The 20,407-nt window shown below is 41.2% G+C and overlaps 1 protein-coding gene across 3 annotated transcripts in view; it reads left to right on the forward strand.

Annotated features, from left to right (window-relative positions):
• The window catches only part of cacna2d2a (calcium channel, voltage-dependent, alpha 2/delta subunit 2a), an 815,854-nt gene that overhangs the window by 389,976 nt on the left and 405,471 nt on the right, over positions 1–20,407 (forward strand). For all 3 annotated transcript variants that reach the window (XM_048547478.2, XM_048547479.2, XM_048547480.2), the window contains exon 4: positions 8,876–8,935. In XM_048547478.2, coding sequence (XP_048403435.1) covers positions 8,876–8,935 — 60 coding nt within the window. The remainder of the gene's footprint in view (positions 1–8,875; positions 8,936–20,407) is intronic.

A 20,407-nucleotide genomic window follows, 5' to 3' on the forward strand; every position in this document is an offset into this window, starting at 1 on the left:
CAACACTGTCCCTCACATTCAGCGTAAAACTCACCACACTAACCCTGCATTGTAATGTACGATGCAGCACACTGACCCTTTGCTTTGACATGCAGGATCATCGTGGTTTGTTTTCAATAATGTACAATACACTGCGGTCTCATGTGAAACACACCACACTGACAGTTTACTTTGCTGTGAAACACACCACATTGACCAAGTATTCCACTGTAAAACACAGCAATCTGACAATGTGCATGCAATTTAAAACACACAAAACTGACCCTGCACTACAATATAAAACACACCACACTAACATAAAACATACCAAAGTGACCCGACAATGTAACATAAAACACTGCACACTGACCATGCACAAAACTGTAAAACACAAAGAACAGAGAAAATTACAGCTCAGGAACAGGCCCTTCAGCCTTCCAAGCCTGTGCCGATCGTGATCCTCTGTCTAAACCTGTCACCTATTTTCTAAGGGTCTGTATCCCTTTGCTCCCTGTCCAGATACATCTTAAAAGACACTATCGTGTCTGTGTCTGTCACCTCCGCTGGCAACGCGTTCCAGGCACCCACCACCCTCTGAATAAAGAACTTTCCACACATATCTCCCATTAACTTTCCTCCTCTCACTTTGAACTCATGACCCCTAGTAATTGAGTCCCCCACTCTGGGGGGGAAAAAACTTCTTGCTGTCCACCTTGTCTATACCCCTCATGATTTTATGGACCTCAATCAGGTCCCCCCTCAATCTCCGTCTTTCTGTTGTAAATAATTCTAATCTACTCAACCTTTCTTCATAGCTAGCACCCTCCATACCAGGCAACATTCTGGTGAACCTCCTCTGTGCCCTCTCCAAAGCATCCACATCCTTTTGGTAATGTGGCGACCAGAACTGTATGCAGTACTCTAAATGTGGGCGAACCAAAGTCTTATACAACTGTAACATGACCTGCCAACTCTTGTACTCAGTACCCCGTCTGATGAAGGAAAGCCTTATGCCGTATGCGTTCTTGACCATCCTATTGACCAGTGTTGTCACTTTCAGGGAACAATGGACCTGAACACCCAGATCTCTCTGTTCATCAATTTTCCCCAGGACTTTTCCATTTACTGTATAGATCGCCCTTGAATTTGATCTTCCAAAATGCATCACCTTGCATTTGCCTGGATTGAACTACATTTGCCATTTATCTGCCCAACTCTCCAATCTATCTATATTCTGCTATAATCTCTGACAGCCCCCTTCACTATCTGCTACTCCACCAATCTTAGTGTCATCTGCACACTTGCTAATCAGACCACCTATACCTTCCTCCAATCATTTAAATATATCACAAACAACAGTGGTCCCAGAACAGATCCCTGTGGATCACCACGCATCACAGGTCTCAATTTGAGAAACCCCCTTTCACTACTACTCTGTCTCCTGTTGCCTAGCCAGTTTTTTAATCCATCTAGCTAGCACACCCTGGACCCCCTGCGACTTCACTTTCTCCATCAGCCTGCCATGGGGAATCTTATCAAACGTCTTACTGAAGTCCATGTATGTGACATCTATAGCCTTTCCCACATCAATCAACTTTGTCATGTCCTCAAAGAATTCTATTAAGTTGGTAAGACATGACCTTCCCTGCACAAAACCATGTTGTCTATCACTGTTAAGTCCATTTTCTTCCAAATCGAAATAGATCCTATCCCTCAGTATCTTCTCCAGTAGCTTCCCTACCTCTGACGTCAGGCTCACCGGTCGATAGTTACCTGGACTGTCCCTGCTTCCCTTCTTAAACAAGGGGACAACATTAGCAGTTCTCCAGTCCTCCGGGACCTCACCCGTGTTTAAGGATGCCGTAAAGATATCTGTTAATGCCCCGGCTATTTGCTCTCTCGCTTCCCTCACAAACCTGGGATAGATCCCATCAGGACCTAGGGACTTGTCCACCTTAATGTCTTTTAGGATACCCAACACTTCCTCCCTCCTTATGCCGACTTGACCTAGAGTAATCAAACATCTATCCCGAACCTCAACATCCATCATATCCCTCTCTTTGGTGAATACTGATGCAAAGTACTCGTTAAGAATGTCACCCATTTTCTCTGACTCAACTCATAACTTTCCTTCTTTGTCCTTAAATGGCCAATCCTTTCTCTAGTTACCCTTTTGCTGTTTATATATGAATAAAAGGCTTCTGGATTTTCCTTAACCATTTTTGCTAAAGGTATCTCATGTCCCCTTTTAGCCCTCTTAATTCCTCGTTTCAGATTGACCCTATATTCCCGATATTCTTCCAAAGCTTAGTCTGTCTTCAGTCGCCTAGACCTTATGTACGCTTCCTTGTTTCTCTTGGCTAGTCTCACAATTTCACCTGTCATCCATGGTTCCCTAATCTTGCCATTTCTATCCCTCATTTTCGCAGGAACATGTCTCTCCTGCACGCTAATCAACCTCTCTTTAAAAGCCTGCCACATATTAAATGTGGATTTACCTTCAAAAGTTTCTCCCAATCTGCATTCCCCAGATCCTGCCAAATTTTGGTATAGTTGGCCTTCCCCCAGTTTAGAACTCTTCCTTTAGGACCACTCTCATCTTTGTCCATGAGTATTGTAAAACTTACGGAATTGTGGCCACTATTTGCAAAGTAGTCCCCTACTGTAATTTCAACCACCTGGCGAGGCTCATTCCCCAACACCAGATCCAATATGGCCCCTTCTCGAGTTGGACTACATACATACTGCTCTAGAAAACCCTGCTGGATGCTCCTTACAAATTCTGCTCCATCTTGACCTCTAACATTAAGTGAATCCCAGTCAATGTTGGGAAAATTAAAATCTCCCATCACCACCACCCTGTTGCTCCTACACCTTTCCGTAATCTGTTTACATATTTGTACCTCTATCTCATGCTGGCTGTTTGGAGGCCTGAAGTACAGCCCCAACATTGTTACTGCACCCTTCCTGTTTCTGAGTTCTGCCCATATTGCCTCACAGCTCGAATTCTCCATAGTGCCCTCCTTCAGTACAGCTGTGATATCGTCTTTGACCAGTCATAACTGACCTTGCATTCTAATGTACAACACACCACACTGACTTTATACTTTACTGTAAAACACATGGCACTGATCCTGCCCTAAATTGTAAAACACAATGTTCTGACCCTGCTGTATAATGTAAAACACAGAACACCGACACTGTACTGTAAAATACACCACACATAACCCTGCACTTCAATGTAAAACCGATACACACTCACACTGCGCTCTACTATAAATTACACCACAGTGACCATGCCGTATAATGTAAAGCATACTATACTGATCCTGCAGTATAATGTAAAACACAGCATACTGACCCTGCATTGTAATGTAAACAACACTATACTGAGCCTGCACGCTAATGTAACCAACACCACACTGACCTTGCACTCTAATGTACAACAGATCACATTGACTGTGCAGAGATAATGGGAACTGCAGATGCTGGAGAATTCCAAGATAATAAAATGTGAGGCTGGATGAACACAGCAGGCCAAGCAGCATCTCAGGAGCACAAAAGCTGACGTTTCGGGCCTAGACCCTTCATCAGAGAGGGGGATGGGGAGAGGGAACTGGAATAAATAGGGAGAGAGGGGGAGGCGGACCGAAGATGGAGAGTAAAGAAGATAGGTGGTCCTATCTATACTCTCCATCTTCGGTCCGCCTCCCCCTCTCTCCCTATTTATTCCAGTTCCCTCTCCCCATCCCCCTCTCTGATGAAGGGTCTAGGCCCGAAACGTCAGCTTTTGTGCTCCTGAGATGCTGCTTGGCCTGCTGTGTTCATCCAGCCTCACATTTTATTACATTGACTGTGCACTTTGCTGTGAAACACACCACACTGACCCTGTACTTCAATGCAAAACACACCTCATTGACCACGCACTTACTGTTAAACAAATCACAGTGATCCTGCTTATTAATGTACAGTACACCACACTGCCAGTGCACTGTGCTGTGAAACACATCACACTGACAGTTTACTTTGCTGTGAAACTCACCCTGCTGCCAGTGCACTTTGCTGTGAAACACACCATACAGGATCAAGTAGTTCACTGTAAAAAAACAGCAATCTGTCAAGATGCTACAATGTAAAACACGAAAAAGGACCTTACACCACTTTGTAAAACACACCATACTGACCCTGAAGGTTCATGTTCAAAGCAATGCTCTCACTCTGCACGAGACTGACCCTGCACTGTAATGTAAAACATACCACACTGACTTTGCACTGTAATGTAAAACGCGCTACACTGACTCTGAAGTGTAATGTACAACACCGTATTGAGGGGAGGCGATGGCTTAGTGATATTATTGCTGGATTCTTAATCCAGAGACTCAAATAATGTTCTGGGGACCTGGGATCAAGTTCCACCGTGGAAGATGTTGAAATTTGAAGTCAGTAAAAAATCTGGAATTAAGAGTGTAATGATGACCAAGAATCATTGCTGATTGTTGGAAAAATCCATCTGGTTCACTAAAAGCCTTTACAGTTGGAAACTATAGTCCTTTTCTGATCTGATCGACACGTGACTTACTGTTACTCCAGATCCACAGCAATGTAGATGACTCTTAATTGCCGTGTGGGCACTTAGGGATGGACAATAAATGTTGGCCAAGCCAGTGAAGCTAACATCCCACGAATTACTTTTGAAAAATACTGATCCTTCACTGTAATGCAGAACAGACCACAATGATGCTGTAATATAATATACCACACAGCATACTAAACCTGCACTATCATGTAAAACATACCAAGCTGACCATGCAGTGTAATGTAAAGCACCGCATAGACTGTATATTTTCCTATAAAACACTCCCCTCTAACCCTGCACTTCACTCTATACATGGTATACTGACTCTATATAGTAATGTAAAACACATGGCAATGATCTGCAACACAATATAAAACGTTAATACTGACCATGCATTGCAGTATACAACACACCACACTGACGTTTTGCACTCCTCCTGTTTCAAGCCGCCCCTCCTTTTCCTACCTTCTAACCTCATCCTGCCCCCTTGACCTGTCCGTTCTCCCTGGACTGACCTATCCACTCCCTACCTCCTCAGGCTCCATCCCCGGCCCTTTAACTTGTCTATCTCCTCTCCACCTATCTTCTCCTCTATCCATCTTCGATCCGCCTCCCTCCTCTCCCTACTTATTTCAGAACTCACTCCCCATCCCCCTTTTCTGATGAAGGGTCTAGGCCCGAAACGTCAGCTTTTGTGCTCCTAAGATGCTGCTTGGCCTGCTGTGGTCGTCCAGCTCCACACTTTGTTATCAGTGACCCAATACCTTACTGTAAATTGTACCGCTCTGACCCAGCACTTCAGTGTAAAATATGCCTCACTTGCCCTACACTGTAATGTAAAAACCACCACAGTGACTGTGCACTCCAAATTACACCACACTGACCCTGAACTGAAATGTAAACCACACCACACTGACCGTGCACTACATTGTAAAGCAAATTATGCTGATCTTGCACTATAACATAAAACACAGTACACTGACCTTGCTCTCTTATGCAAAACACAACAGGCACTAATGTAAATGAGGCCACACTGACTCTGCGTTCTAATATACAACATGCAATACTGACTAAGGAGTCCATTGTAAAATACAACAAAACTGACAATGACCTGCAGTGTAAAACATACCATTCTGACCCTGCATATAACATAAGACACATCACACATGGATACATGTCTGTGGGGTCATAGATATAAGGTAAGGGGAAAGAGGTTTAGGAGGGATTTAAAATCTTTGTTTTCACCTAGAGGGTGGTGGGTATCTGGAACTCACTGTGTGCAGCAGGAACCTTCACAATGTTTAAGAAGTAATTAGATGAATACTTGAAATGGGATTAGAGCTTGATAGGCACTAGCTGACTGGCGTGGACACAACAGGCCAAAGGACCTCTTTCTGTGCTGTAATACTGTACTACCCTGTGCAAATATGATGTCACTTTAGAACACATGACACTGGGTCAGTACATTACACTGAATACATATGTTGCTGAATGTATACGTTGTTGCAAAACACTGGACAACTGATTCAGAGCATTACTGTTAAAAACACCAATTGCCTTAGCACATTATTGGAAAGCACACAGAGGGATCCAAAACTATAAAAGATGCATATTAACCTCATTCATTGCAGTTGAACTCAAATGCTAGTGTAATACATTATTATAAATCACTGTTTCTGAATCAATAAATAGTTCTCCCTGGTCATGGTTCTTATGAGCCAATGCAAAGTCCACCATGGAAAGACTGCCTCATCCTAAACAGTGTGATGTGGTTTGTTAGCCTAGTCCAGTGTTTTCATTAGATAATTCATTTCTCATATATCCAGTTAGAAATTTGCAGAAGTGTTAATTGGTATATGTAATTCAAACAGAGATGAAAGGAAATGGAATGGAAATGATCAATTCCCATTATTTCAAAATTGTTTGTTGACTTATCAGTATAAACAGATACCTTATGCATCTGTCGTAAATTATATATGAAAATATAGAAGACTCGAAATTAATTTTAATTTATATATGTAAATTTGATCATATTCAGAAGATTTGTCACTTTTCTTAACATTATCTTGTGCTCAAATTGTGGAAGACATCCACTATAATTGTAGCCTTGGAGAAGTAAACTGCATCAATAACTTTGTGTTCAAATACATGGTTTATTTTATGCAGTCCTGTCACATTGCCTATTAACTATTTCAGAAATAAATATTTTCCAGCTTGAAGCAATATGATCTGATCTATTTTTGATTTTATAACTTTGTCTAAGGACAAATGTTGTGTTATAGTACATACTATCAAAATTTAAAATTCAACATGCAATTTGTAATATTCTTCCACGTGAGCCCACAAATAGTAATATATAGTAGATTGTTTATTGTAGATTGTGATTTCTGGACACACTTCTTGTCAATTTCTATGTGCTCACATTTTTATTGGAAACCATGAGTATAAATTTAGCTTGCTGTTGTTATTGCAGTGCCAGGGTTGTTTGAGAGAAGGTAATTACAGCATGACAGGTTTATGTTTATGCACTAACTGTTGATATAGGAATTTGACAAAGAACAAGAGCTTGATTTCTTGGTAGTAGAATGTCCCAGCATGTATCAGAGCCAATGAATTGTTTTTGAAATGCAGTCATTGTGATGCTGTCACTGAACTTTCACTGCTTCCATTACAGGAGCTTGAACGGTTTATCACCTTTACTAACACCTTTCACCCCAACCTCAAATTCAATTGGATCATCTCCGATTCCTCCCTCACCTTCCTGGACCTCTCCATCTCCATCTCTAGTAACCATCTTAGCACTGACAACTATTTCAAATCCGTCGACTCCCTTAACCACCTTGACTACACCTCCTCTCACCCACTCTCTGACAAGAATGTGATCCCTTACTCCCAATTCTTCTGCCTCCACCACATCTGCTCCCAAGATGGAGTGCTCCACTCATGGACATCCCAGATGATCTCCTACATCAAGGAACACAACTTCCCCAACCCCCAACAAACCATTGATTAATAATGCTGTCAACCACATCTTTTGCATTTCCTGTCAAACTCCCTCTCACAAACAAAAATAAGGGCACAGTCCACCTGGTCCTCACATACCAGTCCTCCCACTTTAGGGTCCATCCTCCACCACTTCTGCCACCTGCAATCTGACTCCACAGCCAAGATATATTTCCCTCCCTACTCCTATCTGCCTTTAATAGGGACTGTGCACTCCTCAAGTCCCTCGTCCACTCCACGCTCCCCTCAAACCCCACCACACCGGGCACCTTGCCCTGCAACCAAAGGAGGTGCTACACCTGCTCCTACACTTCCTGTCTTTTCTCTGTCCAAGGCCCCAGACAATCTTTCCAAATCCAACAGGGATTCACCTGTACACCTTCCAACCTGGTCTGATGTATCTGTTGCTCCTGATGTGGTCTCATCTACATCAGTGATACCAAGTGCAGACTTGGTGACTAATTTGCGGAGCATCTGTGCTCTGTATGCTATAATCAACAATACCTTCCAGTCGCCACCCATTTAAACTCCCCCTCCCTTTTGGTGACATGCCCATCCTAAGCCTCCTCCAGTGTCACAAAGACACCACCAGCAAACTGGAGGAACAACACCTTATACTCCTCCTTGGGAGCTTATATGGCCTCAATGTAAAATTCACCAGTTTCAAAATCTCCCCACCCCTGGTCTCATCCCGCATCAAACTTTCCCTTTCATCCCCACGTCCTTGACAACCTGTCCATCTTCTTTCCCACCTGTCCGCTCCACCCTTTCCACTGAACAGTCTCCACTACTCCCAACTGCATCCGCCTATCACCATCTCACCAACCTTAGCCCAGCCCCACACTGTCCGTTATTTCCAAACTCTCTTCCCTGTCTCCAGTTATGATGAAGGGTGTAAACCCGCAGTGTTGACTTTCCTGCTCCTCTGGTGTTGTCTGACTTACTGTGTTCTTCCAGCTGCACATTGTATTGACTTTGACTCCAACATGTGCAATTCTTGCTATTTCTAATACCTCTGTTGCTAGCTTGGGTTAAAATTTTATCTCAAAATTCTAAGCTCATTCTCCAGTGTGGTACTGCCGAATAGCTGACCTATTGGGGGTACCATCTTTTAGATGTGATGTCAAACTGATCCCCATGAACTAGTTTGAAGAAGAAGAGGTATCCTGACCAGTATTTAAATCTTAATAACAATCACTTAAAATAAATAACCTAGTTATTATTGTATTGTAATTTGTGAAGTTTACAGCGTTACTGTATGTTTCTGAGTGTTTTATTTAAAGTCAGTTTTAATTCTGAATCCTCGTTTTCCTGTAGAGACTGGCCAAGGCTGCAGAGCAGTTTCAGAAGGAGCACCGTTGGCAAGATGACATTAAGGTATGATCCTTTCAATTCTATTTGACTGCTGCAAGAGATCTTGATATCCTACTTTACTTTAAGAGTAATTAGCATCTCACATCCAGACAGGTTTATCCAAAGTGGGAGCAATTGTTTTGTGTGTTAACTGGAAGTAGACGTATTGTTATAGAGCGGCTTTATCCAGTACTACAAGGATCAGGAAAACATGCTACAACAGATTTATGGCAGAGAATGAAACAAGTCATTTGTTTTGAGTGCTGGTGATTTTTCCCATGTTTTCTGGCATTTCTCACTGTTTCCCAGTGATTGCTGATGTTTGTCAATTGGATTTCTCGCCTTCAGGTTCACTTGTTTTCTTTCTATGAGGTAAAGGTCATTGTATTATTTTCTACACAGAACTTTGGAGCTGTAAATAATTTTTTAGCATAATATTGAAAGTTGTTGCTGTATTTAGCAGTTGAAATTGTTGAAGCATTCCTATATTAAATCACAAACGCAGTATACTTTCAATAATTAAATGATAACAAAGGTTACTCAGTTGATATACAGTTGCTGTACTCTGCTATATCTTTCTAATTTAGATTCAGCACACAAGGTACTGAGAATGGAATCTAATCTTTTTCAGACACAGCATTAAAAAGACAAAACAACAGTTTTCAATTTGAGTTACTTCATCCTTCATGACAATTCTCAAGCCACAATTTTACCTAAACATTGAAATACTTGTACGTGCACAGGTCTGTCAAATACATCTCATACTGTACACAATGGGTGGAATGTAGTGCCCACCTTGGGCACAGACTGGGATGCAGGATGCTGCTTAATCAGATGGAAAAGCATGGAAAGGAGAGCCTGCTATCTTCTAGACCTACCCCCAATTATGTTTGGGATTTTGGGACCAATTAAAGACGACCTTCTGCCCTAGGCCAAAGGAAGCTGTTGTCAATTAAGAACCTGATTGTGTTGCTGGTGGTAGAACAGTGAAACATAGCTACCTGCATGCTGGTTGTGGGGAGGGAGTTGATCAGCTGCCCAGTGCCAAGGTAAAGGCATGCCGGTGGTAAGACATCCCAGCCATTCATGTTGAACTCCCCAACTCCAACACCCCTCCACTCCCTGACTGGCTCAGGGAAACAGGCTTACTCACGTGGAAAAGGTCAAAAATTACATGACACCATGTTACAGTCCAACAGGTTTATTTGAAAATACAAGCTTTTGGAGCTTCGCTCCTTCTTTAAGTGTTAGTGAGAGAGGTAGTATCTGACACAGAACTTATCAGTAAATGATCAAAGGGCCACACCACTGATGAGGATGTATTAAACAAACCTAAGATACTGTTAAATCTTTAATCAGTTAGAAGGTTTTAATTGATTAAAATGTATACGTAAATCCCTGAATTCCTTTCAAGTCATGGACGTGAGAAAATTAAGGATTTCATCAGTGTGAAGAAGAGGTGACGTTTTAGGTCAGACAATGCATGTTAGGTGCGAGACCTTGTTTAGAATCTTTTTCTGTGTTGGTTTGGAATCAGACTGGTTTATTTCTAAAGTAGGAATTGTTAAAATGTCACATTGACTGACTGTCCATAAATTGTGTGCTTTTTGAACAAAACAAAATATATATGCAAATACAACCTGTAGATTTACGTTTGTGTGTAGACAGGGGATGGGGGTGGTGCGGTGCGGTGGTGCAACATGAGCACAGATCCCAGTTGAAGCCCTCCTCATGGAGACCAAACGTGGCTATTAGCCTCTGCTTGGTGACTGCGTCTCTGTTTACCCAAAGACTCAAGACCAAATGACCGTGACTGCTGACGTGTTCCCCCACTGGGAGGGAACATTCCTGTCAGGAGATTCCTATGCTGTGTCCATTCGTCTGTTGTGGTAGCGTCGGCATGGTTTCGTGAATATACCATGCCTCAGGCCATTCTTGCCTGCAGCATATGGGATTAACAATGTTGGCTGAGTCACGTGAGCATCCACCGTGGACGTGGGGGTGGTTTTCCCACATGTGATGGTACTGTCCATGTTGAAGATCTGACATGTCTTTCACAGAATGCCATGATAACTTTGTATAGTATGATGCTAAAGGTTGGGTAGTTTGCTGCAAACAATTTGTTTAGGGTTTGGCGGTTGTTTGAAGGCAAGAAGTGGAGGCGTGGGAAGATCTAGGCGAGGTGCTCATCGTCATTGATAATGTGTTGAAAGCTATGAAGAACATTGTGTAGTTTCTCTGCTCCCAGGAAATACTAGATGACAATGGGTACGCTATCAGACATTTCCTGTGCCTGTCTTCTGAGGAAGTCGTTATCATTTTTTGCTGTGGCATATTGGAATTGACGATCAGTGAGTTGAGCATCATTTCCTGTATATCTCTCTCTCTCTCTCACACTCACGCTCACTCACCCTCACCCTCACGCAGCCACACACTCTCACGCAGCCACACATTGACTCACTCACTCACACACTGACATGCACACTCACACTGTCTCTCTCATCCACCTCGCCTCTCTTTCTCTCACACACACAAATTTATGGAGTGAATTTGTATTTGCAGATACATTCTATTTTGTTTAAAAATCAGACAATTTATAGACAGTCAGTCACTTTATAAGTATAAGACATTGCATTCTAGATGCAATTCGATTGGTCAAACTACTCAATTTTAAGCAAAGCACACTTTATTTTTTATTTAAAAATTTTAAAAAATCTTAACTGTAACTCTATTGAAATGCTTAACAAAATTATATATATATATATATATATATATATATAACTATGACCAATTAACTGTTCCAATATAGTAACATCCCATAAACACACCCTTGACAAGGGCAAATTCAGTAAAATAGATTGCGTCACATGCAATTCCACGGCAGGAAGAGAACCCCAGCTTTTAGCTGTAAAAGAGAGAGGAAAAATAAAGCTTCCATATCTCGCTTCAAGGCGCAGCATCGTCTGAAAGCTAAACCTAAAAATCCTGGTTCCATGGGAGCTTGACCTCACCCATTCAGGCTGCTTCTATTGCTTCAACTTTAAAAAAAAACCTCAAAAGCTGTTTACTTTATTACTTTTGAGCAGACTGCTTGTCTCCTCTGTCTCATCCTTTCTTCTTGAAAAAAAGAATCAGGACAAAATACACCTCTTAAAGCCATTGTACCGTCACATACCACAACATGTTGTTCTTGAGAATGAGTGGCTAAAGAGATCAAATTTTGGTGGATGAACATTAAGGAATATTGATCACTATTTCATAACTTTGGGGCTAATTATAGAAAAATAGAATGAACAGTCATGGTAAGATTAATTAATTAGCTTAAAACAAACTTCAATGGAATAAGAATGAATCTGAGTGAAATAAATTGGAGTCAAAAGTTGGCGTAATAAAAGGTAACTGAACAGTGGACGTGTTCAAAGTATATTTCCTCAAAAGGGAATATTGGACAAACAAATCTCGTGTATCCTGGATGTCAAATGTGGCAGAAATGATGGTAAAGAAGAACATGTGCTTACGACATATGTCAGGTCAAAAATTCAATTGAGAACCAGGCTGATTATGAAATGTTTGGAGGGAAGATGCAACAGCAAATAAAAGAAGGAGAGATGGATTGTGACTAGCAGCTGACATGATGGAGAATCCCAAAGTCTCTTGTATGGTTATATTTAGTAAGAAGGTGATAAAAGGAGGACTTGACTATTTAGGGACCAAAAAGGTGTTTTACAAGTGACAGCTGAGGGCATGGCTGAAGTATTAAATGAATAGTTTGTATTTGTCATTACCATGAAAGACGTAATGAAAGCCAAGGAAATTCAGTGGCTAGCAGGGTTTAAAATTGGTAACATTGAGGTGTTGAAAAATCTGTCTATACTGAAAGTTGACAAAGCATTAAGACTGGAAGAAATGCATCCAAGGATACTGTAGGAAGTAAGATTTGAACATTTCAGAGGCTATATCAATAACTTTTCTGTCTTCCTTAGTTTAAGAAATGGTGCCAAACGAGTAAAGAATTACAACTGTTATGCCCTTGTTCAAAATAGATTATAAGGATAAGACAAGAGACTACAGACTAGTCAATTTTTTAATTATGGTGGTTGAGAAACTTCTGGAAATAATATCTCAGGACTAAATGAATGATGACGTGGATCAATTTGGGTATATTTTTGATGAGGTTTTAGAGAGAGTTGATCAGTCTGTAAGTCGACCTCCAGAAGGCCTTTGACCTAATGCTGCAACACAGACTTGTGAGCAAGGTTAGAGCTCATGGAATGAAAGGGAGAGCAACGTGGATACAAAATTAGCTAAGTGTTAACAAACAGAACATTGGGTAAGACATGTTTTTTTGTCTGGCTAGGGGATTAAATTTCCCAAGGTTCAGTGTTGGGACTCTTGCTTTTCTTCCTACATATGAATGATCTGGACTTTGGCGTATGAAGCACTATTTGAATATTTGCATATGATACAGGACTTGGAAGCCTTGTAAACTGTGCGGGTACTAGAGCACTTCAAAAGGACTTAGATATGTTGGTGAAGTGGTAGATATGTGACAGATGAAGTTCCATGCAAAGTGTGAGCTGATACATTTTGGTAGGAAGTGATTGGAGAGATGGTTAAGCTAAAGTGTGCCACTGTAAAGTTGGTACAAGAGAAGAAGTATCTGGATGTAGATCTGCATAGTTGTTAAAAGTGTTATGAGTTATGAGAGCAATTGATAAAGCGTATAGCATCTTAGATGACATTAATAGGGCCACAGAGTATGATAGCAAGGAAGTTTTGTTGAACTTGGATCGGATGATAGTTTACCGTCAGCTGGAATATTCCATCCGGTTTTAGGCAATTCACTGTAAGAAAGATGTGAAATTATCGGAGAGAGTGCAGAAGAGGTTTTTGAGAATGTTTTCAGGAATTTCAGTTATGAAGATAAATTTCAGCAGCTGGAATTGTTCTCCTTGGAGAAGAGAAGGCTGAAAGGTGATCTAATTGAAGTATTCATAATCATAAGAGAGCAAAGAGTAAATATGGAGAAAATGTCCCCACTCTGAAAAGGATCAAGAATGAGGGAGACGGGTTTAAAGCAATTAATCAATTAAGCAAAAGGAAAGGCTCTTTTACATAGTGAGTGATTAAGATCTGGAACGCACTGCCTGAAGGTGCAGTGGAGGGAAGTTTATTCAGTACATTCTAAAGAGAAACATATTGTCCACACAAATCATTCTGACAGCACTGCAGTGGAGATGAAGTTACACGTCACAATGAGAAGCTGACTGCAGATCTTGATGATTTTGTTGATGTGCAGAGGAGGGCCTAAGATTAAGTAGTGGTGTTGGGAGAAAATATAATAGATAGGCATTCACTTGCTATGATCAAGAGTCAAGATTGCAACCAACAGTGAAAAACAGCTGTTACAGAGTGATGATGCAACCGACCATGTTAAAATACAGAAGTGCCATAATCACAGAGGTTATAATCTGTGATTTTACTTAGAGCCGTTTTATACTGTTGGATGAATGGAAGCTTATCGTGAAAAATTCCAGCAGTAAGAAGCATAAAGAGAGGCTCAGATTTGGGAGGTGGGGAGTACGAGAAGATGTGAATGTGTACTGACTTTGATTATCTCAATGCTGTTTCTCAACTTCAATACTACCAAAATATTGCATTGATTAAGCTCAGCACTGTGCTTTCAATGTCTGTAATACTTGAATCCTCCATCCCATCAATGACCACTCTGGTCATTGCTGCAAAGTAGGACTAACTCTCAACTATAGTACTTAGCTGTATTTTCTCCACATGGTTATAATCTAAGTTCATGAGATATCTACAGAAGTAGATTTGACTTTTAACGTTGTTACAGAGATAGTAGGAACTGCCGATGCTGGAGAATCTGAGATAACACGGTGTGAAGCTGGATGAACACAGCAGGCCAAGCAGCATCAGAGGAGCAGGAAAGTTGACTTTTTGGGTCGAGACCCTTCTTCAGAAAAAGAAACCTTTCTGAAGAAGGGTCTCGACCCGAAACATCAAACCTTCCTGCTCCTATGATGCTGCTTGGACTGCTGCGATCATCAAGCTTGACACCATGTTATCCTTGACTTTTAAAGCATTTGCTATACAAGTTGCATCTAAATAACTGTTCTAGAATGTACATGTCATAGGTTTTACATTCAGACCATATGATCAGAAGAAATAGTAAAGTTTGGCCCCTTGAGCCTGCTCTGCAATTCAGTAGGATCATGGCTGATCATGTCTTCCTCATTTCCACTTTCTTGCCCTTCTCCATAAACTTTGATTCCCTTACTGGACTCTGTCCCCGCAATTGTGTGTGGCAAGGGGCTCCAAAGATACTCAACCCTCTGAGATAAAAAAATTCCTCCTCCTGTCAGCCTCGCTCCAAACCCTGGTCCCCAACCACCAAAACCATTCGAGGTTCAAATCATTGGAACATTGGAATTGTAAGTTCATCAGACATAGGAGCAGAAATTAAGCCATTCTGCCCACCGAGTCTGCTCTGTGATTCACTCATGGTTGATAAGTTCCTCAACGCCCCCATTCTCCTGCTTTCTCCCCATAACCCTTGATCCCCTTGATAATCAAGAACCTATCAATCTTAGTCTTAAATGTACTCAATGACCTGGCCTTCATAAACTTCTGTGGCAGTGAATTCCATGGATTCAACACTCTCTGGCTGAAGTAGTTTCTCCTCATCTCCATTCTAAAAGGCCTTCCCTTTACTCTAAGAGCAGGAATGAGGATCAGGAATAAGCAATTCAGCCCTTTGGGTCTGCTCTGCCATGATCATGGCTGACCTTATCCTGTCCTCAACTTCACTTTCCTACCTGTTCCCCTAACCCTTTCTCCTGCTTTTCATCAGAAACCTATTCATTTCTTTCTTGAATCTGTTGATTCTGTCTCCAATGCACTCTGGAGCAGTGAGTTCCACAGATTCACAATCCTCTGAGAGAAATAGTTTTTCCTTATCTCAGTTTTGAACCTACCTCTTCTGATTCAATGTCTGTGATCTCTTGTTTGAGACTGTTCCATAGCCACCTTATCAATCCCCTTTAGCATTTTATATTCCTCAAACAGGTCCCCCCTCATTCTTCTGAACTCCAGCGAGTACAAGCCCAAACTATTCAATCACACCTCATATGTCAGCCCTTTCATCCCTCGAATCAACCTGGTGAACCTCCTCCGAACTGCTCCAGTGCCACCACATCCATCCTCAAGTAGGAGACCAAAAATGGACTCAGTATTCTAGGTGTGGTTTCCCCAGTGCCTTATGTAATTGTAAAGCACTTCTTTGTTTTTATAACCTTTGCTTTATAAATGCCAAATTCCATTCACAAACTTTACACATCTTTCTTTCCAATCTCAATGAATAAGATGCACACCATGCTGTTAACTGCGCGCACACACACACATTCTCTTACCTCTCACACAAAAACAGACACACACCCACACACACACTTCATACCCCTCACAAAAAACAGGCACACAGCACACTCTTTCCCTCAGCATAGGCACACACCATTATCTCGCCTGTACACAGAAAATCTCCATGTTCTCCATACACACACACACACCCTAGATTATCCCCTATACACACAGTCACAGAGACATATGCACAACATACGTACAAACATGCACTTCTCACTTTATATACACACACATCCATACATGTAAACATCCACATGCAGTTTTCCCTGTTGTGTACCCACACATACTGTCACACCACACACTTTCCTAGACATACACTCTCTCATATGCATACAAGCTCATTATAATCTCCCTTTCCACACACAAAGCAGCCCCAAATCACCTGCCTATACTCACGCAACAGCACTAACAAAACATCCCCACACACACCATAGAATTATTGCACATAAAACCACACACACAATTCCCCTCAAACACTACCTCAGCCACTATGCACTCAAATGCTCACCATTTTGTAAACACTATGCTATTTTATTTTTGTGTATTTTTAATTGTAGGCTGAAATGAATGAAGAACTGATTTAAAATCAAGAATTACTGCATAATGTAAAGCAAGAACCTGACATCATCAGGAACAAAGATAATGGGAACTGCAGATGCTGGAGAATCCAAGATAACAAAGTTTGGGGCTGGATGAACACAGCAGGCCAAGCAGCATCTTAAGAGCACAAAAGCTGACATTTCGGGCCTAGACCCTTCATCAGAAAAAGGGTCTGATGAAGAGTTTGGGCCCGAAACGTCAGCTTTTGTGCTCCTAAGATGCTGCTTGGCCTGATGTGTTCATCCAGCCCCACACTTTGTTATCATCAGAAACACGTTACACAGCTGATTGAAAATACTTCAACTACTGATGCAACAGACAAGCTGCAGCCAAAGGATTGTGTACAAATGGAGCTTTGGTTTACAATAATTAGTTGATTGGTCTGCGGACTCATGACCAGTTATCCACAAACACCACACAGTCCTCTCTCACACCACACCCACACTAAACACTGGCCCCTGCACACACACCTACAGATATCTTCTGCCTGCCAACAGCTTTGAGATTGACTTTTAAAGCTTACCAGCTTTGGCATGTGAATAGGATACAGAGATGTCATCAGATCTCTACCAGCTCAGGAGCTGTGTCTGCTCTCTGCAATAAAATCCTCTGTAAGCCTGAATAAAACCAGCTTATTTTTCTTTCAGCGGTTGCTGTAAGCTGTGACGTTTAATTAATAAATCTGAGACCTTTAATAAGTCTGAACCAGCCGTGCTTTGCCCCCTGGAAGCCGGAAAACATATCCGGAAAAGGAAGATCAAGAAACAGCATTCTGATTAGCACAAGAACTGTCTCAGTGAATCCTGTGAACAGAGGCCAGTGAACTGTTTTCCCAGTTTTCCCTTTGTTCGTATCACCAATCTATGTTTGCTTGTCTGTTTGTACATGTTTGCATGTAACAGGGAGTTTATAAGGGGGTTAGAGTTTTAAGTATTGACAGTATGTAATTCTTTATTTGTAGCTAAAGTCTATTTACTTGGAATGAATACTTGTTAAGTTCAGAAACCTGGCTCATGCTGTTAGTCTATCTGGGTCAAAAAGCCAAGTAAATTTGAGAATTCTGCATACTTTTTAAAAACATTTAACTTTAGAGATGACTCTAAGAATAGCGGTGCTTGATTTCTGCCCTCTACCCCAGTAAGAAATACAGTACATTCTGAGACTTTTGTGATGTATGGGGATAAGAAGCTGCTCTCTTGCTTAGATGATGTTGACATATATTGTTTTTAAGAACAAAAGAACACAGGCCTGCTTTAGTCGCTCAGAGTCAGATCAATGTATACTTGGTGAGAATTGTGTCTGTATCCTTCATTTTACATGAGAGTGTGCTCATTCTGTGATCAACGTACTTGTCACATCCAGTACCTTTCAGATTGCTCAATCATTCTTGTCATGTATGGAGCTTGCATCAAACAAGAAAATGCACCCTTTACAGTGAGACACTGAAGAGTTGATTGTTGATTACATTTGTTGTTTTGCTTGTTTTTCATCATTCTACGAACTAAACATGTTTTAAGATTATTCTGAAGAATTCTAGTTATTCAAACAAAACACTCCTGCTGCTTTTATCCTATCCATTAGCCCTCAGCAAATTGTCACTTCTATCTTGGTTGACCCATACTGAACCTACATCTCCACGTACAAATCATTTTCTGGCTTCATCCCTTCTTAGCTCTGAACCTCCTTCAACCTTTAGTTTGTCCTCTTGCGCAATTAAAACAAAAATTCCCCACCATTGCAAGTTATTTAAACCCTAGGCTCTGCAGCTGTCTTCCTAAGCTATATTCTGTGTCAAGTCCCACATTTTCCTCATAGCTATCCTTAAAATATACCGCCTTGACCAAATGAATATCATTCTTTGGCTTGCTAATTATTGATTAAATATTCATCTCTAGATTTCTGTATTAAAGATACTATCTAAATTTGACTTCAAATGTTTACTTTGAAGGCCCCAGGAACATTTTACTAAAAATTACATCTGTTGATGATTGAGTAGTTTGGAGGTAGCAGTATGTGACTACATTAGCTGCTTTTTCATGGAGTATTTTCTACATCCAGCTCAAAGTAGTTTCTTGAAACAAATTTGTGAAACAAATTTGGCCATTCTAAGATTGTAAAAGGTGCTAAATGAATGTTCATCTTTCAATTTTTTTGTATTGAGTGACTGCTCAGTCTTTCCTGCTTACTGCCATTGGACGCCAGCGACATTTTGTAATTGATGGATAGTAATTAGCTATCAGATAACTTTAAGTGCCACTTGACTGTTTTGTTCATGTGATTGGACAATTGTTACAATATCTTTTAGAAATTTACAAGACTGAATGATATGGACACCATTCCACAGTACTAAACGTCAAAGTGGCTTAGAGGTTAGCACTGCTACCTCACAGTGCCAAGCATCTGGGTTTGATTCCACCCTCGGGGGTTTGTCGGGAGTTTGCATGATCTCCCATTGTCAGCAGGGTTTCCTCTGGGCGCTGCAATTTCCTCCCATAGTCCAAAGTGCAGGTTAGGTGGATTGGCAATGCTAAATTGCCCTGTAATATCCAGGGATGTGCAGGCCAGGTGAGTTAGCCGTGGGAAATTCGTGAGTTACGATGATAGGGTTGGGGGTGTGAGTCTGTTTGGGATACTGTTTGGGGATTCATGTGGGCTTGTTGGGTCAAATGGCCTGCTTCCATGCTGCAGGGATTTGAAAATTTTATAAACGAGTACGAACAGTATTTATGCAGGGGTGAACAACACAGGCACTGTACCTCACCAGGACTGAACAATACAAAGACACTAGTCATGTAGGCCTGATCGGTATGGACACTACTTCTACAGGAATAAACAATACAGAAAAGCTAATGAAACATGACTGAAACATGCTGACATTGTACTTAGGAAGGACAGAACAGTGCAGAAATACTAATAACACAGGAGTGAATAATAATGTACAGTACTTAGAACTGAACAAGACAAATACTATATTACAGAAGACTGAGCAATCTGGTACTGTAGTTACATAAGACTGAACAACACAGAGGCACTATTAACACAGGACAGACCAATACTGATACAGTGCTAACACAGGGCAGAAAAATACTCACACTGTTAACATGAGCCTGGACAATACTGACATTAGTTAGTTCTGCAGCCCTGAATGAATGCTATGCTTACACAGTTTGAATGCCTCAGAAACACTGAAAAAACAGGCTGAATACAACTGATATTACTTATTGGAATGAACAGTACTATTATTGTTCTAAAAGAGGACTGAACAATGCTGATACTGCTAATGTAGATATGGACAGTACAGAATGCTGTTAACAAATTATCAAAACGTACACTGTACTTAGTGATAATGGGAACTGCAGATGCTGGAGAATCCAAGATAACAAAGTGTGAAGCTGGATGAACACAGCAGGCCAAGCAGCATCTCAGGAGCACAAAAGCTGACATTTCGGGCCTAGACCC

This window comes from Stegostoma tigrinum, chromosome 11, assembly GCF_030684315.1.
Source record: "Stegostoma tigrinum isolate sSteTig4 chromosome 11, sSteTig4.hap1, whole genome shotgun sequence".
Classification (NCBI taxonomy): domain Eukaryota; kingdom Metazoa; phylum Chordata; class Chondrichthyes; order Orectolobiformes; family Stegostomatidae; genus Stegostoma; species Stegostoma tigrinum.